Consider the following 24733-nt stretch of genomic DNA (forward strand, 5'->3'; position numbering starts at 1 on the left):
ACACACAGGGATCTCTGAATGGCTTAAAACCTCATGTCTATATTTTGCTACAATATCAAATAGCCTGACTTCCACATCCAGGAAAAAAAATCAGAAGTATTAGTGAAAATGGTGTGCATGGAAAAGTCAGAAATACAGAAAAAAGAACAGATCACAGAGGAATGTTTGATAGGCAAGACCAAGTAGTCTGTCATGCAGTAATATTCTAAATATTCGGGGGGAAAAACTTGCTGAACTCCTTTAATTCTTGTTGGAAACTCTGCCTCAATTAAACTTGAGCAGACTGAATTATTCAAAGCTATTGGATACATCTCTTACCTGCTCTGTCTCAATGAAGTTAGACACATGCCCATCATCATTGACCCCTCGAACGTGAAACCGGGCACTAGCTCGTTCACAGCTGATGCGAGAGATGAGGCAGGCTTTCGCTTTCTTGTGGGAAGCATAAACAGTGCGAATGTCCACTACACCACAGATCACCTTCAGCAACCAGTCAGAGCAGTTCACCTGGTAGTGTTTGAAGGGCACATGCAATAGTTGGTTCCTGAAAGATTTAGCAACATGCAGATACGTTACTGAATAAAACAGACAGGCAAGTATGGGTGCTACCCCACAACAATCACTAACTTAAGTAATTAGTGTTTTGTGGCCCTTTTCCTGTTTCACTTTTAGTTCATTCAAAACCATAAAATATCAAGAAGACATCCCTGTGAACTACTACAGTGAGTAGAACACGGCAAGTTTTAATAGCACAGCTACAACCAAGGTGCTGTCCTTGTATCTTGTACCTCTGTCTTAAAAATTCAGAGGCAAATGTCACCTCTTTCAGCTCCAGAAATACATTTATACTTCGTAATCTTCTTAATAAATTACAGTGCTGTCAAGCTAATTACTTTTTGAATAGTACTGCCCAGATCTTAGCACACACTACTGGATGAAGAGCCCTTTTAAAACCTACCAGGATTGTCAGGAAAATTTTTCCAAACAGAAACTAGAGCCATAAAGGAATGGAGATGTTGCAAAAAGTGCTACTAAAATTAAAAAGAATGTCTGGTTTAACTTTCCATTTATTTTAAGATCAACAGCCCAAGAAACCTATAATGCCTACTTAACAGTAATGCCAGTCTTTTCTCTTATGGTGGTTTTCCTCATTTCAGTTTTCAAAATGTGCCTTTAGTCACAGATGAGGGCCAAGAAAACTGCTTTTCTGATCATTATCTGCTCAACAGCAGATACGTATTAGAGTTATTTCATCTAGCAAACCTGTTGGTGAATTGTTCTTCTAGAGAACAGCATTTCTCTGAAAAAGGTGCAAGTCATTCTTACATTTTAAACTAAATATGTACCTGAAAAAGCAGCTCTAAACCAAATTTTGGTATCTTCTCTACCTCCTTCTCACAGCTCTGCTCACAGAGGAAGTCCTCACTTAGACAAATTCCAGTAGAAATAGAATTTTGTTGCTGTTGCAGTTCATTTAACAGGCAGTTTGTATTGCTATAACTAAGACCGTCTGATACTTTTCATCATGTAACTATTGCATTGGTTAATTTTCTCAAGAATCTATTATTTGGTCTGAAATTTCTCATATCACATAATTGGTTCAAGATAAACTTTCCCTGGAACATATTTTTGCCCTAAATGTGATGTTGTCACTATTCATCCCTGTTCTACAAGATATAGGAGAATGGAACGTTTTCAAAGGCTACTTCTAGATTAGTTAGAAGCAGCACAGAAGGAAACTTAAAATACTTATCTTCCAAGAAGAAAAGTTTCAAAAGACAGTATAGGTAAAACAAGTCGCTTTAAAGGTTCTTCATTAAGGGATACTGCCACCTTAGGACTTTCATCACTGGAACCAGCTCACTTGTGCAATGTGTCCAATTTGACGTGCTTGGAGAGCTTTTTGAGAGGGATGTATTATCAGCACAGTTGAAAGCAAGTTTTATTCGCCTCTCTTCTGAGTTAAACTAAAACACCAGATCTTACTGGTCAAAATAACGTCATAGCTAAAAAGATTATTTAGCCTGAATGAATAGCTCTCTCATGTTTACCATACATTATGAACTTTTTTGCTTAATATTCATCTACTTTTGGTGACAAAACCTACCACACATTGTAACTCTCATTTATTTTAAGTACATCTATGCTTCCTGTGTGACTACCTTTTTGTTTTAAAAGAAAAAAATGAGAGCACAGAGATTCAAGCATTCTGACAGAATTTGTAAAACAAACTGAATTACAACAATGGTGAACCCTCCTAGGGAAGACAAAGCCCAGCATCTGTGTGTTTTCCTTTCTACTCAGCCAATACTTACCACAACAATAAATACTTTTTATTTGTTTTATAAGCACAAGAAAGCAAGGAGTACAGAGCAGAGTATCGCAGGAGTTTCCTTCCATGCAGCAAACATTTACACTGAGCTGCAAACATACTAATATTGATGTTTTCAAAATAAAAACTAGGACACATTATTGAAACATTAAAAAACGGGGCGTAAACACACTTTTAAGAACAGAAGATACTTCTGCACAGATGATGGGATTTATAAAAAGTTCAAGAGGAAGTTTCCATTAGGTAATTTTTAAAGTAAATTATAAAAAAGAACTGCAGGGAAAACTATTCATGACACATAGAGATATGTCTCTGTAGTGTGAGCAATATGTCTTGTGTTTCCTTCCGAAAAACACAAAATGCCCAGTTACCAGAATTGCACTTTACTATCAGACTAATTTTAATTAAACAGAAGTTACTTGTTTGACCCAGGTTTATCACAAATTCATCATGGTCACATGCCCTGTAAAATGACATAACAATGAAACGAAGGAGGTGCAACTGAAATGCATATGCTCATTTCCCTCTGAGAATGTTTGACCAATAAGATACTAGTGGAGATGACAGAAGACTTTGATACAATGTGCAGTACTAACCAGAAGAATGAGTTACCAGATTCATAGTTGTTATCACCCTGCTTCTGAGCCCGCACAGTCAGGTCAAAGTCTGAGCCTGCATTAGGCCAGGAGAAATAGAACATCCCAGAGTTCAGTATTTTCTTCAAGGCAGTAACACGCTCCTCTTCCTTGGTTTCTTCCTGGAGAGGACAGAAATCTGTTGCAGTAATTTTGTAAACTTCAGCGTCCAGGATTTTTCCCACCGATGTACAGCCTGTCACCAGGACCAGAAAGTGCATCCGAGTGTTACCTAGAAGGCGACAGATAGTTACAAAGGGTTATAGGTGGACACAGACAATGACATTTCACATCAGTCCTATCATATGCAATGCTGACAAGGCTCCAGCAGAGGCCAGTACCTTTGCTTCAGAAGAAAAGAAATACAAATGACAAGCACACTGCCTATGTTCATTTACATTTCTGAATTCCTATTGACTGCAGGTAACTGAGTGCAATCCCATAGTGTTCCACAGCAGCTACATATTCCCATCCTTTGCTGAATTAGAAGGTGTCTTGCCACTTGCTTTATATGACGTGCAAAGAGTTTGGTGTTGGGACACTACTCAAAAGTCAAATCTCACCACCCTAGAGAACACACAGTTTTCAATGGATTTGATTAAAGAGAAAGGTAAAGGGTGGTCATTTACGAGATGAAGTGTATTCCTCACTATGGATTTTGCAACTGACTTTTGAATTTCGAAGATACCAAGCATTCCAATTTCTTGCTGGCTTCAAAGCTAGGTGCGTTCAGCTGTTCAGAAAGTTTCAGTATCCCAAATTCTTCAGATTTTGCTTTTTATGTCACAAAGGCATGTACATGATTAGATGACTACTTCAGTTATCACTAAAACACAATTCCAGCTTTCATGGCTGTGAAGCAAAGTGTGAAATTGTGAAGCAGCAGAATTTCAAGGCTCCAAAACTAAAAGAGAAATTTTGAAGCTTGAAAACACCACTGTAATCAAATCTCTTGTACACAGCAGGATTTCAACCTACGCTCATTCTCTCTGAAATGACAAAATAATTAAGAAACAGTTGAACAATTGTTCTGAAAACACTGGTTTTGCTAGGAAGAAACTGTTTGATTCACTTCAATCGGCATCTAATGGAGACGAAGTCATCCTATTCACTCCAGCTAGTAAGAAAAGGTGGAAGTGAGCCAGAATTTATTGCTTTAGCATAACAGAAACAACAGCTGACCTGACAAGAGACAGCTAATTAGCTAAGGGCACAGTGACAATCTGGGACAGTATGGTTGCAGGCAGCAAAAGGGAACACTGTTTAGGACTACTCTTCAACCCCTCAGGGTCGCCTACTGTTCAAAAACGGAGAGCAACTCTCACGTGACAACTATTTTTTTTCTGAAATACCATCAGGGGTCTCCTTGCTTCCAGATTGCAGGTTGGCTACAGAAACTCGAATTAGGGGTGGTTTGCAGCAGGGCCAGAATATTTGCGTAGGCACATGGGACTGGAACGGCAGGCTAAGGTGGGAGATTAGATCTTACTCATGCTGTTCTGCTGACTCCAGTTTTGCATAAAGGCCAGTGTAGGTGGTATTTACTAAAAAGCAGTGTTCATCGCATTTCTTTCTTTACCAAGGGTATTCTGTGTTCTTCTTAAATGTTTAATGTCTTCTGTAATTTTCTGGGTGATATTGTAGTAAAGGGTTAGAAATACATGAAACCTGACTATTTATTCCTCCTTTGCACATGTGTGTACACAATTACAAAGGATTAAGAGTAGGAGATACATCAGCTTCCACTGGCAGTTCATACCTGACTAAACACTGTCTTCCAGCCTCCAGAAGGAGGGGTTAGAAGTCAGCTGTCTCTCTGGATTGCTACTAGCTTCTGTGACTTCACTGAAACCATGCAAAACTCCAAGTAAACATCATTCATAAAAAACTGGATGCAATGTAGAGTAAGGCATATATTAACAGTGTTTCTATCAGTCACCTTCAGGGACAGAAAACTCATAGTGACAGACTTGGAGACCTGTCCAGACTGAGACAAAGAATACAAGCATTTTGACCTTAAAATTCCCTAGAAGGCTCAGAAGAGATTGATTAAGAATGTCAACATTAAATTAGCCAAAAAGAACAAAAATTTAATAATCGTGGGCTTTTTATCTCTGGTTCTGTCCTTTGAGGAGCTTGTAATGAGTAACTAGATCTAAACAAAGCAATTCTTTAGTTTAAGAAAGCATCAAGTAGAAATTAAGAAGACAAAACCCAATCAAAACTACACAGTTTTGCCTCTCCTAAAAGCTTCCTATGTCTAGCAGGGACTCTGGCCTCCATTAACTACCTCCTCCGCTAAATCACGCATCCCCAAAATGGGAAATACGAGTACACATGCAAAGGTCCGGCATCTCTACTCCTCAAATCGCTAGCTAATGAGCTGGTAATAGTAATCACAGCTAAGAAGCTAGTGCATTGTCCCTGAAATATCAGGAGACTGATGACTTTCTGAAGTCATCAGTAATACTGATCATCACTGTAATACTCTCTCCTGCCACTGTGCCCCATGTGAGAGAGCTGGGGTTGTTCAGCCTAGAGAAGAAGAGATGGCTCTGGGGACACCTTATTGCAACCCTCCAATATGTAAAGGGGACTTATGAGAAAGAGGAGACACTTTTTTTACCAGGGCGTGCAGTGACAGGGGAAGGGGCAATGGGTTTTAACTGAAAGAGCATAAGTTTAGACTGTATATATAAGGAAGAAATTTTTCGCAATGAGAGTGAGCGGCAAGACATTGGAATAGACTGCCCAGAGAAGCTGTGAATGCCCCATACCTGGGTTTGTTCAAGGTTATGATGGATGGGGCTTTGAGCAACCTGATCTGATGTTCCTGTCCATAGCAAAGAGGTTGGACTATATGATTTTTTAAAGGTTTCTTCCAACCCAAACCATTCTATGTACACAGAATAAGTCTCTTTACAGTACTCCAAAATAATGAGCAGCCTTTATCCTTCATGTACTTTTCATGATGCCTTTGAACGGAGGCAGGCTGGCAAAGGATTTTATACATAAAGGCTAGAAAAATGGAGAAAAAGTAGCTAAAGAGACAAACAGATTTAAGCTACAATAAAGCTAGCCTGCTTTGCCACTTTGTCCTCCCAAACTACTCTGCAAGCTGAGGTGGTCTTCAGATGAACTCTAACCTCTCTGATTTGCTTAAATCACTCAGGATACGTTACAAAAAAGGCAGAATGTAAAAACCCTACAAACACTACAGTCTCAACACAAATCCCTCTGACTCTGTGCCTTTGGAAACAAGTCCCAAGCCCCATTTTTTTTTCTATGTCCTTCATTCGAGGTGGTATTTAGACAGTGTTCCTAGATATCAGCTATAGGCTGTGACTGCACAGTTAGGGGGGAGGAAGATCCCTGTGAGATGTGCATACTGCTCTTAGCACAGGGAGCAAGCTAATCACAATATCCTATTGACAGCATTCAAGACTGTGTCCTGTCCCAATTTTACTCACAGCACTGATACATCCACAGGGTCTTGAGCAGAGGTAGGGCTCCCACCAGCATTTCACCCTCTTAGAACCTCACACAGCAAAAATTGTTATCAAAACCCTACTCTGCTATTCATCTTTTAATGATGCTTTCATTAAGGTCTAAGAAATTATCCACTCCTAGGGTACACAGTTATACATAGCGAAGCAAAGCTTTCCCTGTCTTCCTGTCTTTTCCAGCAATGTCAGGTTATGCCTGATTCTAAGCTTTCTCTCTCACACTGTTTCCCCTCAACCCAGGCTGCCAACATTTTTAAATATGTTGATCACTACATTGGATAAGTTTGTAATGGAAATTATAACTGCACTACATCCACTCATGCTCGCACTTAGGCATTTTTTCAGATTTAGAATGCTATTTCAAGGAATAAATTAAAAGCATTATATATCCAAATAGTACCTGATATGGCAGAAATCTACCATTACAAGCCACAGGAAAAACACTTCTGCTTATTTGACAGTCACTGAAAGTCTGATTATTATTATTATTATTATTATTATTATTATTATTATTATTATAGCTATATTAAAGCAAAAAAAAATCTGTATCATTTGCTTCTAAATTTAAACTTCAAGAAGTTAATGTGGTTTCTTTTCTGGTATGTAAATGTCAACATGCCATAATCATTCCTGTTGAAGAGAGATACTTAAAATGAAAACTGCTATAACAACCATAACCCTACCTAAATGCATCTAAATTTAAGGGTAGAAATTGCTTCAATTGCTTCAATCAGGATGGATGCTGCTGGAACAAGAAATTTTTATAAAAAGTAAAATTAAAATCAACTTTCTCCATTTCTGAAAATTGCAGATACTAAATCATTTATTCATTGCAAGGAAAATAACATCTTTAACTGTCAGGAATTTACTGAAAAATTCTTTTAGTTTCAAAACAATTCATTTTTATTATCCACAAAAGAATGCAAGAAGTTGCATTCCTGCAACTACACCCACTCCCCAAAAAAACCCAACAAACAACAACACCACAAAAATCCTGCTATTATTAAAAAATGGAATTTCCTACGCTAAGTGGATTTGTGAGGCTAAGGCATGAGAAAGAGAGGATTTTTTTTTTTAATTAAATTGGTTTTGCTGAGCAAACTGTGACAATATCACAACTTTAAAGAAACAGATCAAGTTGAAACATCCAGACAGTCCTTAAAGCTAGAAGGTATTTCCCCTTAAAACAGCTGAAACTATTCCATTAATTCCTGCAGCCTTAACTTTTCACTTTAGTGAGTGGCAGCTCCCTACCAGTTCCAATTCCGTCATTATATTAAAAATACTGCTCCCTTTAAACTTCCTGTGAAATTGTTCTTATGTGAGTACCAACTGACTCACAGCAATCATAACAAAAATACATCAGATACTCCAGCCAAATCCACCTGGCAGCAGCATCAGGAAGCATATTTTGGGGTTGCAACCTTTGAAAGGAGCTCAACAGTATTCAAGTTATTTATGTTTCTTCTACCCAGAACACCAACATGGCAAAAAAAAAAAATACTAAAGCCATGAAATGAGGAGCCACAGCTTAAGTGTAAGCTCAATAAGTCAAGAAGCTGAGTTTTAAAATGCTGGCAGGTCATCCTCAGGATCAATGGGAGAATTAACACTAAATCAAGTCCCTAATGTCAGCGGACCTGCCAGTGCTACCACTGCAGCTAGTCTATGGAGATCTCGCCTCTCAGGAGCTCCCTGCATATCTGGAGTAGCAGACAGGACAAACTCCAGACTTATTTCTTGAAACGGGAGTCCAACAGCTCTTTACCACAAAAACTAATTAATGGAATTGCATTGGGTGGAAAGTTTATGGTAATTTCCCCTTGATTTCATATGCAGTACAGCAGCAGAAAGCATGTTATACTCAATTGACAGCTGCAAAGTGTGCAATGAATTGGGCCAGCACCAAGGCCAATAAAATGCAACACCCAATAAAGGAGAACTTTTTCCTGTGATATAACTTATGCTCCAGGTTTGGCTCCTACACTTCGTTTTAACCAACAACACATCAGTTGCAGACTATTCACTGAGCCCCTTTTACAAGTAGTTTAATATGCATTTTCTAAACATTACACATAGATGAAAGTGATTTAGGAACACAAGAACTGCAGCTGATGATCATACCTGTGGAAATGTCCCTCATTTTCTTGGGATGAAACCTGGAATTTTCTCAAGAAATCTCTAAAATGATTTTAGAGAAAGAAGTGAAGTGTTCCTTACTGGTCATGCTTCCTACTGCAACATATCTCTGAAAAAGCAAGACCCACCTATGGTACCAAAGAAAAAAAATTCTTTCAAAGCAAATTTTGATCTCAGATAGATGGCTATAAATGTTCATGTGTTGTGACCAAGATCGTTATTTTGCCCCAATACAGCTATAAATCACCACAACAATCTGTAAAGAACATTTTCAAAGAAATTTAAGAAATGTTTTGCTCACAGCAATATGCGCTGAATGCCCTTTTATCAGGTTGCAAAAGCAGGGCAGAGGATTGAGAATATCTAGCATAGAAACAAGGCAAAAAAAAACTTGCATCCAGTTTTTCAAAGGCTCTTGTGAAACCAACTGCCTTAATCCAAACTGAACAGGAAAGGCAGTTCTGGTACGTCATGCCCTACAATAATAAGATGCAGTTTCTGTATTTAACCTGACTACATGACTCAAAGCAATTGTTTCCTCTGCAGTTATCAGATGAATTCAGAGTCGACTACTATGAGCTGCAGTGAAAAGGAGGCAATATTCAATCCATACTTTGTCCTTCTTAACTATTTCAATTCCAAGTTGTCTTTTCAGAATTATTTTTTCCAGTTTTTGCTCTTTCTCCATTCCAACAGAGTCATACTATTGCCTTACATTCCCTCAGCCTATTCCATCTCCACTCCACATACTCTACAGTCCACTGAAAAACAATTTGCAAGATATTTTTGCCTCTTGTTTGCCTTCAAAATTGGCAACAGAACACAACAGAGGAGCTGATTGTAAGCAACTAGCTGAAAATCTCCAAGGAAGTCTACAGCAGAATAATGAAAAGAATCAAGATTTTCCAAACTAGAGTTTTAGTCTCAAAGATATTCTTTCTCCCTCTTCTAAATACAATTACATATTAGGAAATGTTCAAAAGGAATAGAAAACAGGTACTTCATTGTCCTTTTTGCCTTTGAAACTTCTTCCTTTCAACTACACATCATAGATGTGCAAGAGCGTATATACACAGTGAAATGAATTCAGAGTGCCTCCCTAAATGCAGCAGCTGGGTTAAACTAAACAACCTATGCAGTGATGGTGTCAAAATACCACCTTATGTATGTCCCCTTTCCTGACATCGCAGTGTCTAAACCAAATATCGCAAAACCAGCTCTTTTAACACTTTACTTAAGATATATTTGTCACTGCTAGATCTTCTTGGCAGCAAAATTTTGGCTGAGCTACAGCTCAGAAACACTGTTCAATTCATTCCACTGCCATCCATCTCACAAAATAAAGCAGAAGAACTTAGTGAGTCATGCTAACAGACATAAGTACATAGAAGTGAATGTTATTGCTGGTGGGAAACATTAACTTTGTGAGTCAGTTTCACATACTTCATCTACTTTCTTGTGAAAAGCACGATCTAATTTGGCAGGCACACAATGTGATTTATTTGGATTCCTAAGTAGCGATATTTACAGATTAATTAAAGTGCTCAGACGCATCTTTCAAGTCCTGAACAAAGTCTCCCCTTCTGCTCTACAAATATACTCTTTTTGGTATCCCAGTGGAATGTACTTTCACAAATATTTTCAGTTAATTTAGTACTTATGGTCTGCAGGTTTCCAATAGGAATTAAAAAATATGGACACTCCTGAACAAAGTCTATGCGATCACTGATGCACAGTGAAGAGCTGCCCAATTATGCCCTTGTTTGCAGCTGCTAAGAAACATTATATAAAACAAGAAGAAAAGCTACATTGCATTCCTTCCTAATGTTAATCTTTTCTGTCAGCAGTAGCTAAAGGGATGGAACTTACTTATATGTGAGACTGGAGCTCTAACAGCCTGTGAAAAAAAACTTGGGCTACCTCTTGAATAATGAGATGGCATGCAATCATCTTTGCTTTTTTAAACATATTCAAGCAACAGAAAACGCTCGCTTATCTCTAATTACCATTACAGGATGACCCTCCTGACTTTTCACTCACTCACAATTAGAAGTTTGCCTCTGGTAGTTAGCTTTTTTATCTGAGTACCAACAAAATTTTTAACAATCCCTTCCCACAGGAAGTCCTGTACCAGGACACGTAATTTAATGCTAGAGCAAGACAGAGGTGCAATGACAGCGTTCAAAGAGGAAAAACTTCACATGTTAAGGACATTGAAGTTAAGTAGGTGTTGTCCAAAGAGAAGTAATGATGTTGGAAGCAGAAATAAAAGGAGAAAAGAGAAAAAATAAGGCTGAGAATATTTCATAGCCCATTTTAAATCACTGACCTTCTAATATGAAGACTAAAACTGTGGCTCTATTTCGTCCCTGTGACATAAAAGAAACAACCCTCTTCTGTAGCTTGAAGAGCTGGAATTCAATAGCTACATTCCTGTACTATTACAACAGGATTCATTAGATTCCTGTGAAGAATAACAGGCCCAAGTGCCAAGAAAAAATAATCACAAGGTCTCCATTTTTAATTACATTAACATATTGATATTAATCTCCATAAATTCCACAAGAAACAAGAGGCCCCATTCATTTAAAAAGACTAGATGGGCCTACAGTTTTAAACTATGACACAGAAATCTTCTAGATTTCAGTCACCTCACTCAATTTCAAGTCATAACTCAAGCCATAAAATGGGAAGTGGCTATAAAGATACACTTATATCTACTGGTCCAAATGCACCAGTGCTCACACCACCATTTCCTTGACCAAGCATCAAGTTATATGGAAAACAGTCTTATCATTGTCCCAAGTCAAAACTAACTGTAGGAAGACCATGAGAACATGGCACATATTCCTTTTTTGGTTTAATGCATATTTTTCATCAGTGAATTTGAAATCTGCTGTGTGAGGTACTATTACTTTCAAATCAATGACTGCAGTCGTCTTCCTAAAACACTTTATTTAAACAAGCATTCCTGTAGGCAGTATAACAGCAAGTCCTTTGCTAAATCAAGATTTCCAAGCTATACAGGAATTCACAACAATGACAATAAATACTCCTTACCATACTAGTTGAAGTTAAAGGTCTACTTCAGCCAATCTTTATCCCTGTGAACTACCTGTGTTTAAGCAATTGGGCTTAAAGCAAGGATTGAGAATCTACAGTACTGCAGTTTCAGATGACCATGACTAATCAGTGTTTAAATATGGTTATTCAAAAAGAAGCAAGAATTCATAGTTTGCCTTGGTCAAATGGCAATTATCTTCAGGCAGCTAAGAATGTCTGACAAAACAAAAGTGAGAAAGAAATCCAAAATTCTTGGACTATCATTTAGTGATATGCTTTTGGCACAGCATAGAAAAAGAAATAGACTCTACGTAACAGTGCAACTAGCTTCCATAAGTAAAGGAATTAAGACAACTTTAGCCACTTGCTGCTGTCATTTGGCATTGTCTGGGCATTTTGAAGTCTCAGTCATACAGATGGTCACTTACCACATTTAAGCTGAAGCTCTCCTAGGCAGCCATAAGCATCCACGAGTTTTTCATATTGTCCTTTAATTGCATCCTTTTCTTCTGGAGCTGAAAAACAAAATGAAAGGCAGCAAACCTTAATCTTTCAGTCTTTATCAAGTTTTCAGATTGCTATACCAATGCTTCCCAGGTGATTTTGCTCAATGAACAAAGCTACAGGACTAAGGTAGGGTTAAAATGCTGTAAGAACACAGTGATTAATAATGATGGGACAGAAATGCACAGCCTCTCCATGCACCACCAGAGAAGAAAGAAGGGCACTGACTATCCTTCCAAACAACATGATTCTTAGCAAAATTCTTATGCTATAGTACAGATACCATGTAATTTTCAGAATAAGTAAAGGAATATACAGGGCCCTGTAAACTTCACACTGTTCTAAAATAAGAAAAAAAGCTTAAATATAAGCCACAAGCTTAAATATAACATATCTTCCTAATGTGCAAAGAGAGATGGTTTCCTCATTTCCAGATTCTCACAGCCTAATTTCAGACAGAATCTATTTTTCTTAATAAGACATAATATAACCTGATGTAGACACAACATCAGATGATGATAGCAATAGGGATTAAACCTATATTTTAGTGAAGTAAGAATTAGCTGTTAAGGGGTCAGATACCGATTTTAGATTTGGGTATTTCTGCCACAACTGACTTCATGGAGCACAAACTGAACATTTAGATACCTTGTCACTGGTTCTTTAAAGTGAAAACAAAGTACTTCCTGAATGAGTAAGTCTGTGTTTTGTATACATTTCCTAATGAGGAGTAAGGTTAGCCTCATGAAAAAGGAAAACAGACTGTGAGACTCAAATGTTTGTCTCCTTCTCAAACCACAGATAAACAGCAACATGGTACTTCCACCAGTTACTTTAGAATCTCATGTTCCTAATAAACTTCGGCAGTTAAAAAAATCTGAAGCCTCCATGCATAAAAACGATAAGCTGAACTGCTTTCAGCGAATGATAGAACAGAAGAGAAAGAAACAGACTTCTCTTTATAAACCTCAAGAGGCAAGCAGCTCAGTGGGAAGCAAGGAAAACAAATAAATATCTCTTATACTACTGACATTTTGAAGCGAAAGGAAGGACACTACCATTCACAGAGTTCTTGTGGAGTATTTAGTAGAGGTAAGCTCCAAGGAAATCAAAACACATCTGTCTCAACTTTTGCATCCATGACAAATAAAGAAGACTTCAATTTTTTCCATTTTTGACATCAGACTTTCACAAGTTATCTGTTTTGCTTTCTTACAAACACTGAATGAATTTCAGAAAGTAGTAAAATTTTGATACCACACATACCAGTGAAATAAAACATAATCAACAGAAAGAAGATAAAGGGATTTTTGTCAGGTAAGGTAAACCTCTGGACAGCAATAATTTAAACATTCACTATCAGCACCTTTCAAGAGCTGAGATTCTGGGAGCTCAGCTCTCTGGCACTTGAAAAAAACTTCAGCAAAAACAGTTTAGATAAACTATAACAATGTTTTATTTTTGAAAAAAAGACACCCCTCAGCCCTTCTTTTTGTACTAGAAAAAAACAAACCACCCAAAAAGATGGGTAAAAAAGTAATGCTTCACTGTCTATGACAACTTCACTAGCAATATACTGACTTTTTTCTTAAATTTTGCTTAAATTTTGTTCTCTGCCTTAAAAGTTTATCTTTGTTCTCCTTAAAATAAAAAGGAAAAAAAACAAACAAAATCCTTGCTCCACATATTCCACCTCTAGGAAGAAACAGAGAACACCAGAAATAGCAAGAGACTGGTGTAGGAACTCGCAAACTCGCAGTCTAGGCATGACCTGAAAGCATTTAAAAGACATCTTGAAAGCATGGTAATACTTTTAAAAATAGAATTACATATCGGAAAGCTGGCTGTTAAAGTGTCTGGTGAGATCCAAAAGAATGGAATTTATTTCAGTGTAGAAATAAGCAACACACAACTCATGCTGCTAATGGCAGGGAGCACCTGACACTGGCGCACACAGAAGCCACCAAACTTTCCCAGGTCAAGCCAGGAGCATGACATGCGCACCAGTTCCTGGCATGGGACTTTTCCAAACATACAGAAAAATCGTTGAGTTTTTCCAGTCCTGGAACAGAAATACCCTGTTATTCTAAGCAGGTCATTTGATAGGACATTTGCCTGCACAGTAGCATCAGTCAGGGCACCAGCACCAGCAGAGCTGCCTGGACAGGAGAAGGCAGCTCTGAACACAAAGGTCCATGAGAACTCTGGGCTGTGCCACCACTATTTTTGGCTGGCTAACAACTTGCCAATAACTTCTACCACCTAAAAGATTCTGTTATTTATTCTAGTTTCATTTTGTTCCCTGAAGCAACACCAAACCAAAAAAGCAACAAAATGATCTTTCCCCAACACCTCTACCACTCTCTAAAGACATACCAGGCTCTAAGATCTCACCTGTGGATAGTCAGAGAGGGAAGGAACTTGCCAAACAGACACAGCTACACCAGTGGGTCATGTAAATGGAAAGGCCATTATATTTTACTGCATACAGATAAAAAAAAATCCCTTTGTTATACATACTGATGAAATTTGAAGACTCGACTCTCGTTATATTCTTTGCTGCTGCACAAACTCCTGAGATGTCCTGTGACCACTGTCATTTTGCATGAGCCATGGCAGGGGCTCCTGGCGGCAAAGGTCAGGGAGCAGCTTCTGCACGCTGCACCTCCTCCATAAAGGCCCTTGTAACCTGGGAGGGGATGACTCCTTCATCCCTCGCAGCTGCCAGCCACCACAGTGCTGTCCCGCTCTGTGCCTTGCCAGTATGCAAGCGAGGATACAGGCGTCATCTCTCCAACACTGGAGGCTCCTTGCTGATTCTGACATACCTCAGCCAATTTTTATATTTCTTTTAGAGGGGGTAAGGGAGAAGGAGGAAGAATCTCCAACAAACCATTATAGAAAAAAGCAACACACAAAAGGATGACTAAAATGTGACTTTAAAAGGACGTTGCTGCAGAAGGCTTGAGCCAAGTTCCTGTCTTATTAAAAAGAAGTATTGATAAATCTCAAAAATTTCTTATTGAAATCTCACATAACTGTCATCAAAACCTGGTCTGAAATATCTCCTAGAGTATTCACAAACAATGCCAGGACACAAGAGCCAGAATTAGAAAGAGAGGGAGTAGGCAGAGAAGAAAACTAACCAATATGCTACTGCCCTTGCTGGAGGAAGAGGAGAGCTGAAGGGAAATACTACTATGAAACTCTGAAGGATTGTTAATGAGCAAAGAAAATACAAACACTATCTGACAAGTTTCAACAACATCGAAAATACTGTTTTAGCAACATTTGACAGCTACACATGTCCAAAGACATAGTGCTTTTCTAATTGTTAACACAAAATTTTTTTCCATTTCTCTCTGTTACATGTTCCAAAGTTGGGGCTTTTGTTCTGTAACAAGTTTCATTAAAACTCTGAAATGCAGAGGCAGTGGGAGCGGTCTGCTTAAAAACCTAGGATGAGGACTGGATGTTTAACTATATTCTGCTCACACAGAATCTTATCATAGAATCACATAATCATAGAATGGTTTGCGTTGGAAGGGACCTTAAAGATCATCCAGTTCCAATCCCCTGCCATGGGCAGGGACACCTTCCACTGGACACGATTGCTCAAAAGCTCATCCAGCCTGGCCTAAACACCTCCAGGGATGGGGTATACACAGCTTCTCTGGGCAAACTGTTCCAGTGTCTAACAACATTAATGGGAAAAAAATTTCTTCCCGTCACCTAATCTACATTCCTGCTTTCAGTTTATAAACCATTCCACTTCATCCTATCACTGCTCTCCTTGATCAAGAGCCCCTCCCCAGCTTTCCTGTAGCCCTCTCAAGTACTGAAAGGCTGCTATAAGCTCTCCTCTGAGCCTTCTCTTGGCTAAAGAATCCCAACTCTCTCAGCTTGTCTTCGTACAACAAGTGCTGCAGCCCTCTGATAGTCTTTGTGGCCCTCCTCTGGACTTGTTCTAACAGACCCACGTCCCTACTTTGCTGAGGATCCAGAATTGAATGCAGTACTCCAGGAAAGGTCTCAGAAGAGCAGAATAGAGGAGATTACAATTCTTCCCCATGAACGAGGAATACCCAGTAACTGCGGGTAATAATCTCATCTTGATAAGCTCATGTTGACGAAGTCCCTGCCCTTTGTACACAACACCTGTTGCTGCTACTTGATTGGATGGTTTAGTGAGGTCCTCGGATCAGCCCCAGTCCTGCTGGAGCATATAAAAAATAAAACATTAAAAAATAAAAGTGAAGTGGAAAATAAAAAGCATTAAAAACTTCCTTTTTCAGGCCAGAAAGCTTGAGAACCATACATATAGTTAACACACTTAATAATAGCTATAGGTACTAAGGAGTACATTTAGTAATTATCAAATTCCACTGAAGCTTTCCATTAATATTTTTAGTAATCTTTCCTTCCACTAAGCATATAATTGAGCATCCACTCCTCTGCAATAACAACCACAACTGTGTTGTAACAGCTTTGCAGGCCTGCACACTACCTGCATTCTTCAAGCACTTTTCTTAATATCAATTATGTAAGAACTCCTGATGTAAATTATATATAAAGGCTGGCATGTTAACTCAAAATTTTAACTCTTGCAAAACAAGAGGCACACAACAATTCAATGAAACTAAGCTATGATAAACTCAACTAATAGTGAACTTTTTCCATGCAAAAAGTATTTCAGAAACAAAGAAAAACACCACAAGAAGACCTGTAACAACTTATACCACATGGCTTATCCAAGTGTGACTTCCTGTATGTAAAAGCTGCAAATTCAATTTAACGGCTAGCAGGAATTGGCCAGACATACGCAGTTTCCTTGATTCAAGCCCTCCTTAGGACTGATTCCCTAGAAGTCAGCAGGAACCAACACAATTCTCCAACACATAGTGCCCAGAAAGATCAGTGAACAGAGGGCAGAGGACATAAAGGTATTGTAATTCAAAGTCTAATGTTCAAGAGCTCTTGAAGAAAGAAGTCTGGGACCAGATTACAAATTCTGGCTTTTCCCTCCTTCTTAATGTCGATTCTGGAAATATTCAGACACCTGCTTACCTGTGAGTACCGCTATACATGTATATTCTGAAGCATTTCTAAGTCCACTTAGAAATATATAGTCAGAAACAGAAACATGTAATAGGGTCTCAGTAGCTCGTTCCTTTTATTTGTGCGACTTAGCATTTTGGGGAAAGAGATGTGAATTTTTCCCAGAAAGAGCAAATGTATAAACAACCCAAAATTTCATACACAAAAACCCCCCAGAAACATAGAAAAAAAAAATACACTCCCATCAGTTTCTTACCTAGAAATATGTCCAGTGTCTGGTATTATATGAGTTTAGACAGTACACTTGCCTCCAAAATCTGTTTTCTGTCATCCTCAGACAGGCCTAAAGCAATTTGCCATATCTTCATTACCTTTCATCACTAAAATGTTATGTTCACTTTCAATCCGAGCTACACAGGTGTTATGCAAGTCATACTGTATTCTGTTGTATCATAGAAGTCAAGCAACACAGAGTCAGGAAAAGGTCTGTGGTCAGAGATACAGTCAAGAGAGTCAGGATATTCAAAACATTAAGCAGTGTATTTACCAGTTTTCTAGAGAGTGGAATTTCTGGTCTAAAACACAACAAATACATAAAAAAAGTGGCATTTTGTAAAGATAAGTTCACTGCCTTCCTATATGAGGTTGAAAACATACTGTTTCTAGTGAGGGATGATGTTTTCATAGCTTCATGGGTACATATGAATATTTTCATTCACAACCAAAGAAGAATGGACTCATAAAACCACCAAGTTTCTACTGGCCAGTGCTGCGGTTTGCAGGCAGTCAAGATAAAAGAGAAGTCTGTAAGTACTTTCTCTGCAGCCTGCCCATTATCTTTATGCAGTTCCTCTCATACAGTACATATGTTAACACCGAAACTTGTATCACTGCAGACATAAACCACAACATAGAATTTATACCTCACAACCACTAACAGTTTCCTAGTATAGATAAGTCTTGCCATCTACACTCCATATTTATACCAGTACACATTCCTTCCTCTGGGAACTCCATTTCAACAGCAAAGGAACAGTAACGCACACTTGTTCCTATAACCTGTAGCAGTGAATTTTCAAGTGCCCATAGCCTGCACTACCAATAAAAGTACGGCTTTTGCTACGCTGATCACTTCCACTACAAGTTTTGTAGGGAACCACAAATAAAAAGAGTTTTAACACCACTGAGCTACTGAAAACTTCATAAAAAATTGCAGTTTGATTATATGATTTTATTTTAATTTAAACTATAAGTTTTAGGAATATAGATAGAACAGGGAGATACAAATATCCTGGCCTAAGAGTAAAAATAAGTCATGCTGCAGGACTTGTTGTTTTGGATAGCCCATAGTGCTTAGAAATACACTCACAATACATTTACAGAAGTATTGGTGTTCAATTTCTACACCCCACTCAATGGCATTTTATTTACCTAAATACAAACCTAAAGATAATTGTAAAGACTGGATGCACACAGGGCACAGAAACTGCATTCTACACAAAATAAAAATATATGTGGGTAAATAATTACCACTTCCTGGTCTTGCATCCCTCCCCCTGGCAAGGCTATACCCAGAGTTCACTCAGTTACATCAGAGAACCACGCGACTACCTGCACCTGGAGTTGCAGAGGAGGCACAGAGCTGCTCTGTAGCATGTACGCACCCCTTAATTCTTTGTAAGTTTATCTCTAGGAAAGGATTACTTCCCAGATCTGCAGGTGAAAGTCTGGAGGAAAAACTCCAGCCAGATTTGCCAAAACAAGCACTGTATCAGCTCTGACTTTCAGTATTCAGACCACGGTTGTCTAGGGTCCACTGTAACAGGTGTTGTAATAAAAGCAATTGCAGAATCGAACTCCTTAGAAAAATATATAATTCTGTGCACTCTTTGGCTCTGCCCTTGCAGAAACATATTTTTATGTTAAACTTGAACAGCAGAGCACTCCCATTGACACCATTTCACTGAGAGTTCCTGCTACAATAAAGTTAAATAACTACATTTCCAGCACTATAGCCTTAGCTTAGTTCAGTGATTGCCCTGACAGCAGTTCAGAACTGCCTTGTGCAGTTCGCCTCATCTATAAAGTGTTAAAAACTGTAATGTGTTAAAAGCAAGAACAGCATTTGTATTTGTACTCCCTTCTTGTAAAAGTAATAGCTTCTAAATCATTGACAATTTTTCTTCATCCTTCGTGACTAAGTTTCTTCCACAGAATGTTATTACTGATGTTCTAGTTCAGCAGATTCCTGGAAGAATGGTTTCAGGCTGTTACACATCCTTCTGGAGGCGACTGAAGCTTCAGAGTTGCCAGTGGCAAAAAAAATCTCTTGCAAAATGTGTGTTGAATTCAAGACAGTGAGTTTTACCCCCCACCCCACAGCGACATTGTGAGAAGAGGAAGAAAAACTCCCATCTTCAAAAATACTGCTTAGTTTATGATAGAACAGACAATTATTTTGTTGGCATTACATCACTATACAGATTAAGTTAAGGGGCTTGTTTGGGGTTCTGTACCTAGATTTCCTGCTGTGATTTTGATTTTTCCAAAGTTTCTTAGGTTAGATTTCCATTACAGCCAAAGTGTTCTCATTTTCTAAGTCACTGATATCTCAGACAATTAGAGCTCTCCATAATACTTTCCCACTACTGATATCAAATGTGCATTTGCAAATATTTTTTGAGCTCAAATCATTAAAACTCTATCCGCAATAAGGAAATTCGAAATACAACTAATTTACAACCAAGAGAGGAAAAAGTATAAAGTCATCCATTCATTGGGCAATATCAAATTTGTGGTTTACATATTTGAAAGGTACTATTTGAACTGTATGTTTGCCAGAGGTTTATGCCCTGCATAGGCACTGTGCTTATACAAGTGTGGGGTTTTCTTCAGATTTCTTTTTTGTAATGCCACTTCTAGGATGATTCTCACTCCCTTCTGCTACTTGAACTACATTACATTCAACATTTAAGTTTCTTCTAGTACAGAAGTACTACAGAAACAACCAAACTTTCAGAAAAGGGCAGATGTCATGCCTGTTCAAGGACAGAGACACTTGGAAAGAGAATAATGAACTAAAATCTCAGACCTTCGTTGTCCATCCATGATTATTCCTCTCTACTATGCCCATGAGACTGGTATTGCAAAACTTCAGAAACTGCTGTACAACTTAAGTGTTCCAGGTATACGTATCTGCTTTTATTTAGTGTGGAAGTTTGCATAAGGCACAGTTAGATACTTTCTCCTCATCACAGGTATGAATTTCTTTAAAAACTTCATTTTAGAAAAGGAAAATTTGACAGAGAAGCCAAAACTAACACGATCCTAGGACGAGTATATATAAAATCACACATATACAAACCATTAACCTTCCACTAAAGTGTCTGATGGTCAATAACAACCTAAATGCCAACCAAACAGAATTAATGTTGTTTGTTACTACCCTGGCTGTGAAGCTTTGTCTTCACCATTCTTGTAAATTTACCATCACAATACCTACTGCTGGCTTTCCCTCCTTTTCTGGTCCTTCACTGCATAAACAGAAGAAATGAAATGCAATAGGCTCAAATGGATAAACTAGCTTTTCCTACCATATAGGAACCATCCCAGGCAGGAGAAGAGAAACCAAATGAAATAGAAGGACAAAGTGATTAACATAGAGTGGGCTGGATGCCAACACATGCACGATTACAGTTATCTCAAGCGGTGACATTGGTCTTTCAAAAGGTATGGCAAACAGGCTTTCACGCTAACCACTACATAGATTACTACTTCAAAACTCTTCTAGCGCACATTTTGAGAAAGACTATATAAATTCTCTAATCACGTTTTGTTACAGCAATTCAAATGGCGGTTACCAACACTGGGGGAGAAAAATCTATCACAAGTTGATGATTCCCTTTAATTAGTGAGATTGCAAACAATCTTTCCAACTACAAGTCATACAAATGGCTTGGGGTTGGCTAGGTGAATATTCGTCTCTCAATTTTATTAACACACATTTGCTTTAGGCAGTGGAAGTGCTTTAGATTTGTATCAGAGTAATGAAATACAAATCAAAATATATTGATATCAATGGGGAGCCTTAAGAGATCTTTCAGTCAGGAAAAGGGAGTCAAACGCTGCCATACTTCGACAATTCATTGACACCAAAAAAATCCTAGGAAAATATAACACAATGTCCACTACCAACAATTAATTTAACAAGAAATGGGACCCCTGAAGTATTATGCAATATAAAATTCTAATAAAATTAAAAAAAAACCCACCAACCAATCGATTATGTGGCAATAATAGGCCTTTATCACAACAGATATCAGAACTATTCTCACGAAAATCAGCTGCCACCTGAGGACCTTTTCAGCTTTCTTTATTCATAAAATCACCAACACCTGAAAATTAAGCATTTTAGTCTGGATGTCTTGCCACCACACATCGTGGTAGATTCAGCTCAGTTGGCCCAGATCCTGACGTGATGTTGTGACCGACATTGTACAAATGACAACATACAGTTCTCGTTACAAAAAGTTAATAATTTTCCTTTAAGCTACTTGTATATGGACTCCTACAACACAGTGAACAGTGGCATGATTGCAGGAACAGCTTAAGTATTACAGGAAAACCAATTTAAGAACACAACACAAGCACAATGCGCTGCCCTGCATTACTTTTTGCACCTTACATTCTAAGACACTAGATTCTTCTGTGTCGGCCTCAGCATTAGCATTGGATTAATTAATGGGTGGCAGGTATCAAAACACAGGATCATACAACCCTCTGCAGGTTTACAACTTCCCCCAAGTGAGATCTAAACTCCTCCGATAAAAGTCAGACATTCAAGTAACCTTGCACAATGCAAACCACAAAGGCTCCACAGTAAGAAGCCAAGTTTTCTTTACGAAGACACGAATCTCAAGTCAGGCATCCAAACCACTCTCCGACATGAGCAGTATGTCTAACCTAGTGGTGAGCTCTCAGTGGAGCTGAACAGAAACTCCTTCAAGAGACAGTGTCCCATCCCCGCGGCTGGACCTCCACTTCAGTCAGTAAAGCTCACGTAAGGCTTCCCCAGTACCAAGACCCCACAGCTACCAGGCAAGCAGGTGGCCTCTTCTGCTTCTTCCAGCCCAGCTGCTGGTGAGGAACTAAAGGCATCCAGAGCAGCGAAAGAGCTGGTCGGACATGGATCAGACCTAGGGAACCCTTCATGCATGATGGTCACCCTAAACCAGCACCAAGCAAACAGACCCGAAGGGCCAGCGTTTAATATGAGGGGATCCTAAGGTCAGTACCGCACCAGGAGCAGGTGTGTGCTCTCCCTCTCCTTTCTCATAGAATCGTTAAGGTTGGAAAAGACTTCTAACATCATCAAATCCAGCCATAAGCCCAACATCACCGCGCCTACTAAACCATATCCCAAAGTGCCACATCTACATTTTTTTTTAACACCTCCAGGGATGACAACTCCATCACTTCCCTGGGCAGCCTGTTCCAGTGCTTCACCATTCTTTCGTTAAGGAAATTCCTCCTAATATACAATCTAAACCTCCCTCAAACCAATAGCATCACTTCCTTGGGCAGCCTGTTCCAGCGCTTGACAACCCCTTCAGTAAAGCAGTATTTCCTAATCATAGAATAGTTTGGGTTGGAAGGGACCTTAAAGATCATCCAGTTCCAACCCTCCTACCACGGGCAGGTACACCTCCCTTGGGCAGATCAGGCTGCCCAAGGTCCCATCCAACCTAAAAGCTATCCAACCTAAAAGCTACCCAACCTAAAAGCTACCCAACCTAAAAGCTACCCAACCTAAAAGCTACCCAACCTAAACCTCTCCTGGTACAACCTGAAGCCATTCTCTCTCATGCTATCACTTGATGATTGAGAGAAGAGACCAACAGCAAGTCTCTGCAACCTCCTGTGAGAATTAATTGATGTACCACTGCAGCTGGTTTGTATGTTTAATTATCTCGTCATGCAAATCTCTCTTGTAAGATGTAGCTGGTTTAGGTCAAGCGATAACTTGTCTTAGGACTGTGAGAATTTATTACTATGCTTAGTTGTCTTGTAAGATGCAGCTGTTGTAGGTCAGGAGATAACATGAAGGGAGTCTCTGGACATGGTTGGATAATCTAAAAAATAATGAGCATTCTTTGAAGAATCACATGGTTCTTTGTCTAAAACTAGTCTATATACCCACTGCTTCGGTAAGATGTTATGCCTTTTTTAGAAAGGCATCCAATTCAGCCCTGAATCGTAAAATAAAAATATTATTTTCCTTGCTTCGAAGACTTTGTCCTTTTCATATTTTACCAGGGAATGAGTGTTTCTCATATTCCTCTCGGGTAGTTGTAGAGAGGGATAAGTTCTGCCCCCAGCCTGCTCTTCTCCAGGCGGCACCACCCCAGCCGCTCCTCGCAACCCCTCGTGCTCCAAACCCTTCCCCAGCCACTTACTGAGCGCAGCCACGGTGCCAGCCTCCAGCAACAGGCAGTCCTGCCGGGAACGCGCCTCCAGCAGGGCGCTCGGGCCCGAATCCTGCTTCCAGAGCAGCCGCAGCCCTTTGCTCAGAGCCATGGGAGCCGCCGCCCGCGGGGGCGAAGCCGGACAAGGCGCGGGGGGGGGATGATGCGACCGGCGGCGCTCGAGCTTCCCTCCAACCCAGGGATGCGGGGGGGGAGAAGGGACAAGTCCCCTTCCTGGGAACCCCCTAACCCCTTCGGGCCTCCGAGCGCAGAAGGGAGTGGAGAAGGGAGTGGAGAAGAGTTGACGCCGCCGCTTCTCCCCGTGCCCCGCGGGGCGGCTGCTGCCTCCTCCTTCCCCTCCTTTTTCCTCCAGCGGCGCGGGGAGCGAGCTTTTCTCCTCTCCCCTCCGCCTTTCTCTCCCCACCGGCGGTCCTCTCGTAAAGTTTCCCTGAGCTAACTTTGTCCCTCCGGCCGTGGCTCCTCCCCCTCCGGGACAGGTACCGCCGCCCGGGGCCCCGCAAGGAGGCGGCGCCCGCACCGCCCCGGCCGAGGGTGCCCGGTCTGGCTGGGGGCAGCCTGCGCTTCTGCGCCTTTCCCTCCTTTTCCAGCGTGCCCTCCTCTAAGGACAGTCCCAGGCATCTCACCCAGCGTGGGGATTGGTCTCTTCTCCCAAGGGACAGGGGATAGGACGAGAGGAAACGTCCTCGAGTTGCACCAGGGATGGTTAAGATCATAGAATCGTAGAATCACCAGGATGGAAAAGAACCTCTTGAATCATCGAGTCCAACCATCAGACATCACGAAAAGTGTCTTCGCCAAAAGGGTTCTCAGGCGCTGGCAGAGGCTGCCCAGGAAGATGAGGGAGTGCCCATCCCTAGAAGGGTTTAAAAAACGGGTGGATGAGGTGTTCAGGGATATGGTTTAGTAGTGGACAGCCATGGTTGGGCTTGATGATGTCAAAGGTCTTTTCCAGCCAAGCGGTTGAGGGAGCTGGGGTTGTTTAGAATGACAGAATCATAGAATAGTTTGGGT

The 24733-nt window shown here is 39.9% G+C and overlaps 1 protein-coding gene across 2 annotated transcripts in view; it reads right to left on the bottom strand.

Moving 5' to 3' along the window:
• Window positions 1–24159, bottom strand: part of SYNJ2 (synaptojanin 2) — a 70796-nt gene extending 46637 nt beyond the window's left edge. The window contains exons 1-4 of one of the 2 annotated variants that reach the window (XM_054061523.1): window positions 23693–24159; window positions 12104–12190; window positions 2929–3199; window positions 319–544 (exon numbers count right to left, since the gene is read on the bottom strand). In XM_054061523.1, the coding sequence (XP_053917498.1) occupies window positions 319–544; window positions 2929–3199; window positions 12104–12190; window positions 23693–23813 (705 nt within the window). In that variant the 5' untranslated portion in view covers window positions 23814–24159. Of the gene's footprint in view, window positions 1–318; window positions 545–2928; window positions 3200–12103; window positions 12191–23692 lie in introns of those variants that run through there. The other variant, XM_054061524.1, reaches the window with a different exon arrangement.
• Window positions 24160–24733: the final 574 nt, after the last annotated feature.

Source organism: Cuculus canorus, chromosome 3 (assembly GCF_017976375.1).
Source record: "Cuculus canorus isolate bCucCan1 chromosome 3, bCucCan1.pri, whole genome shotgun sequence".
NCBI lineage: Eukaryota > Metazoa > Chordata > Aves > Cuculiformes > Cuculidae > Cuculus > Cuculus canorus.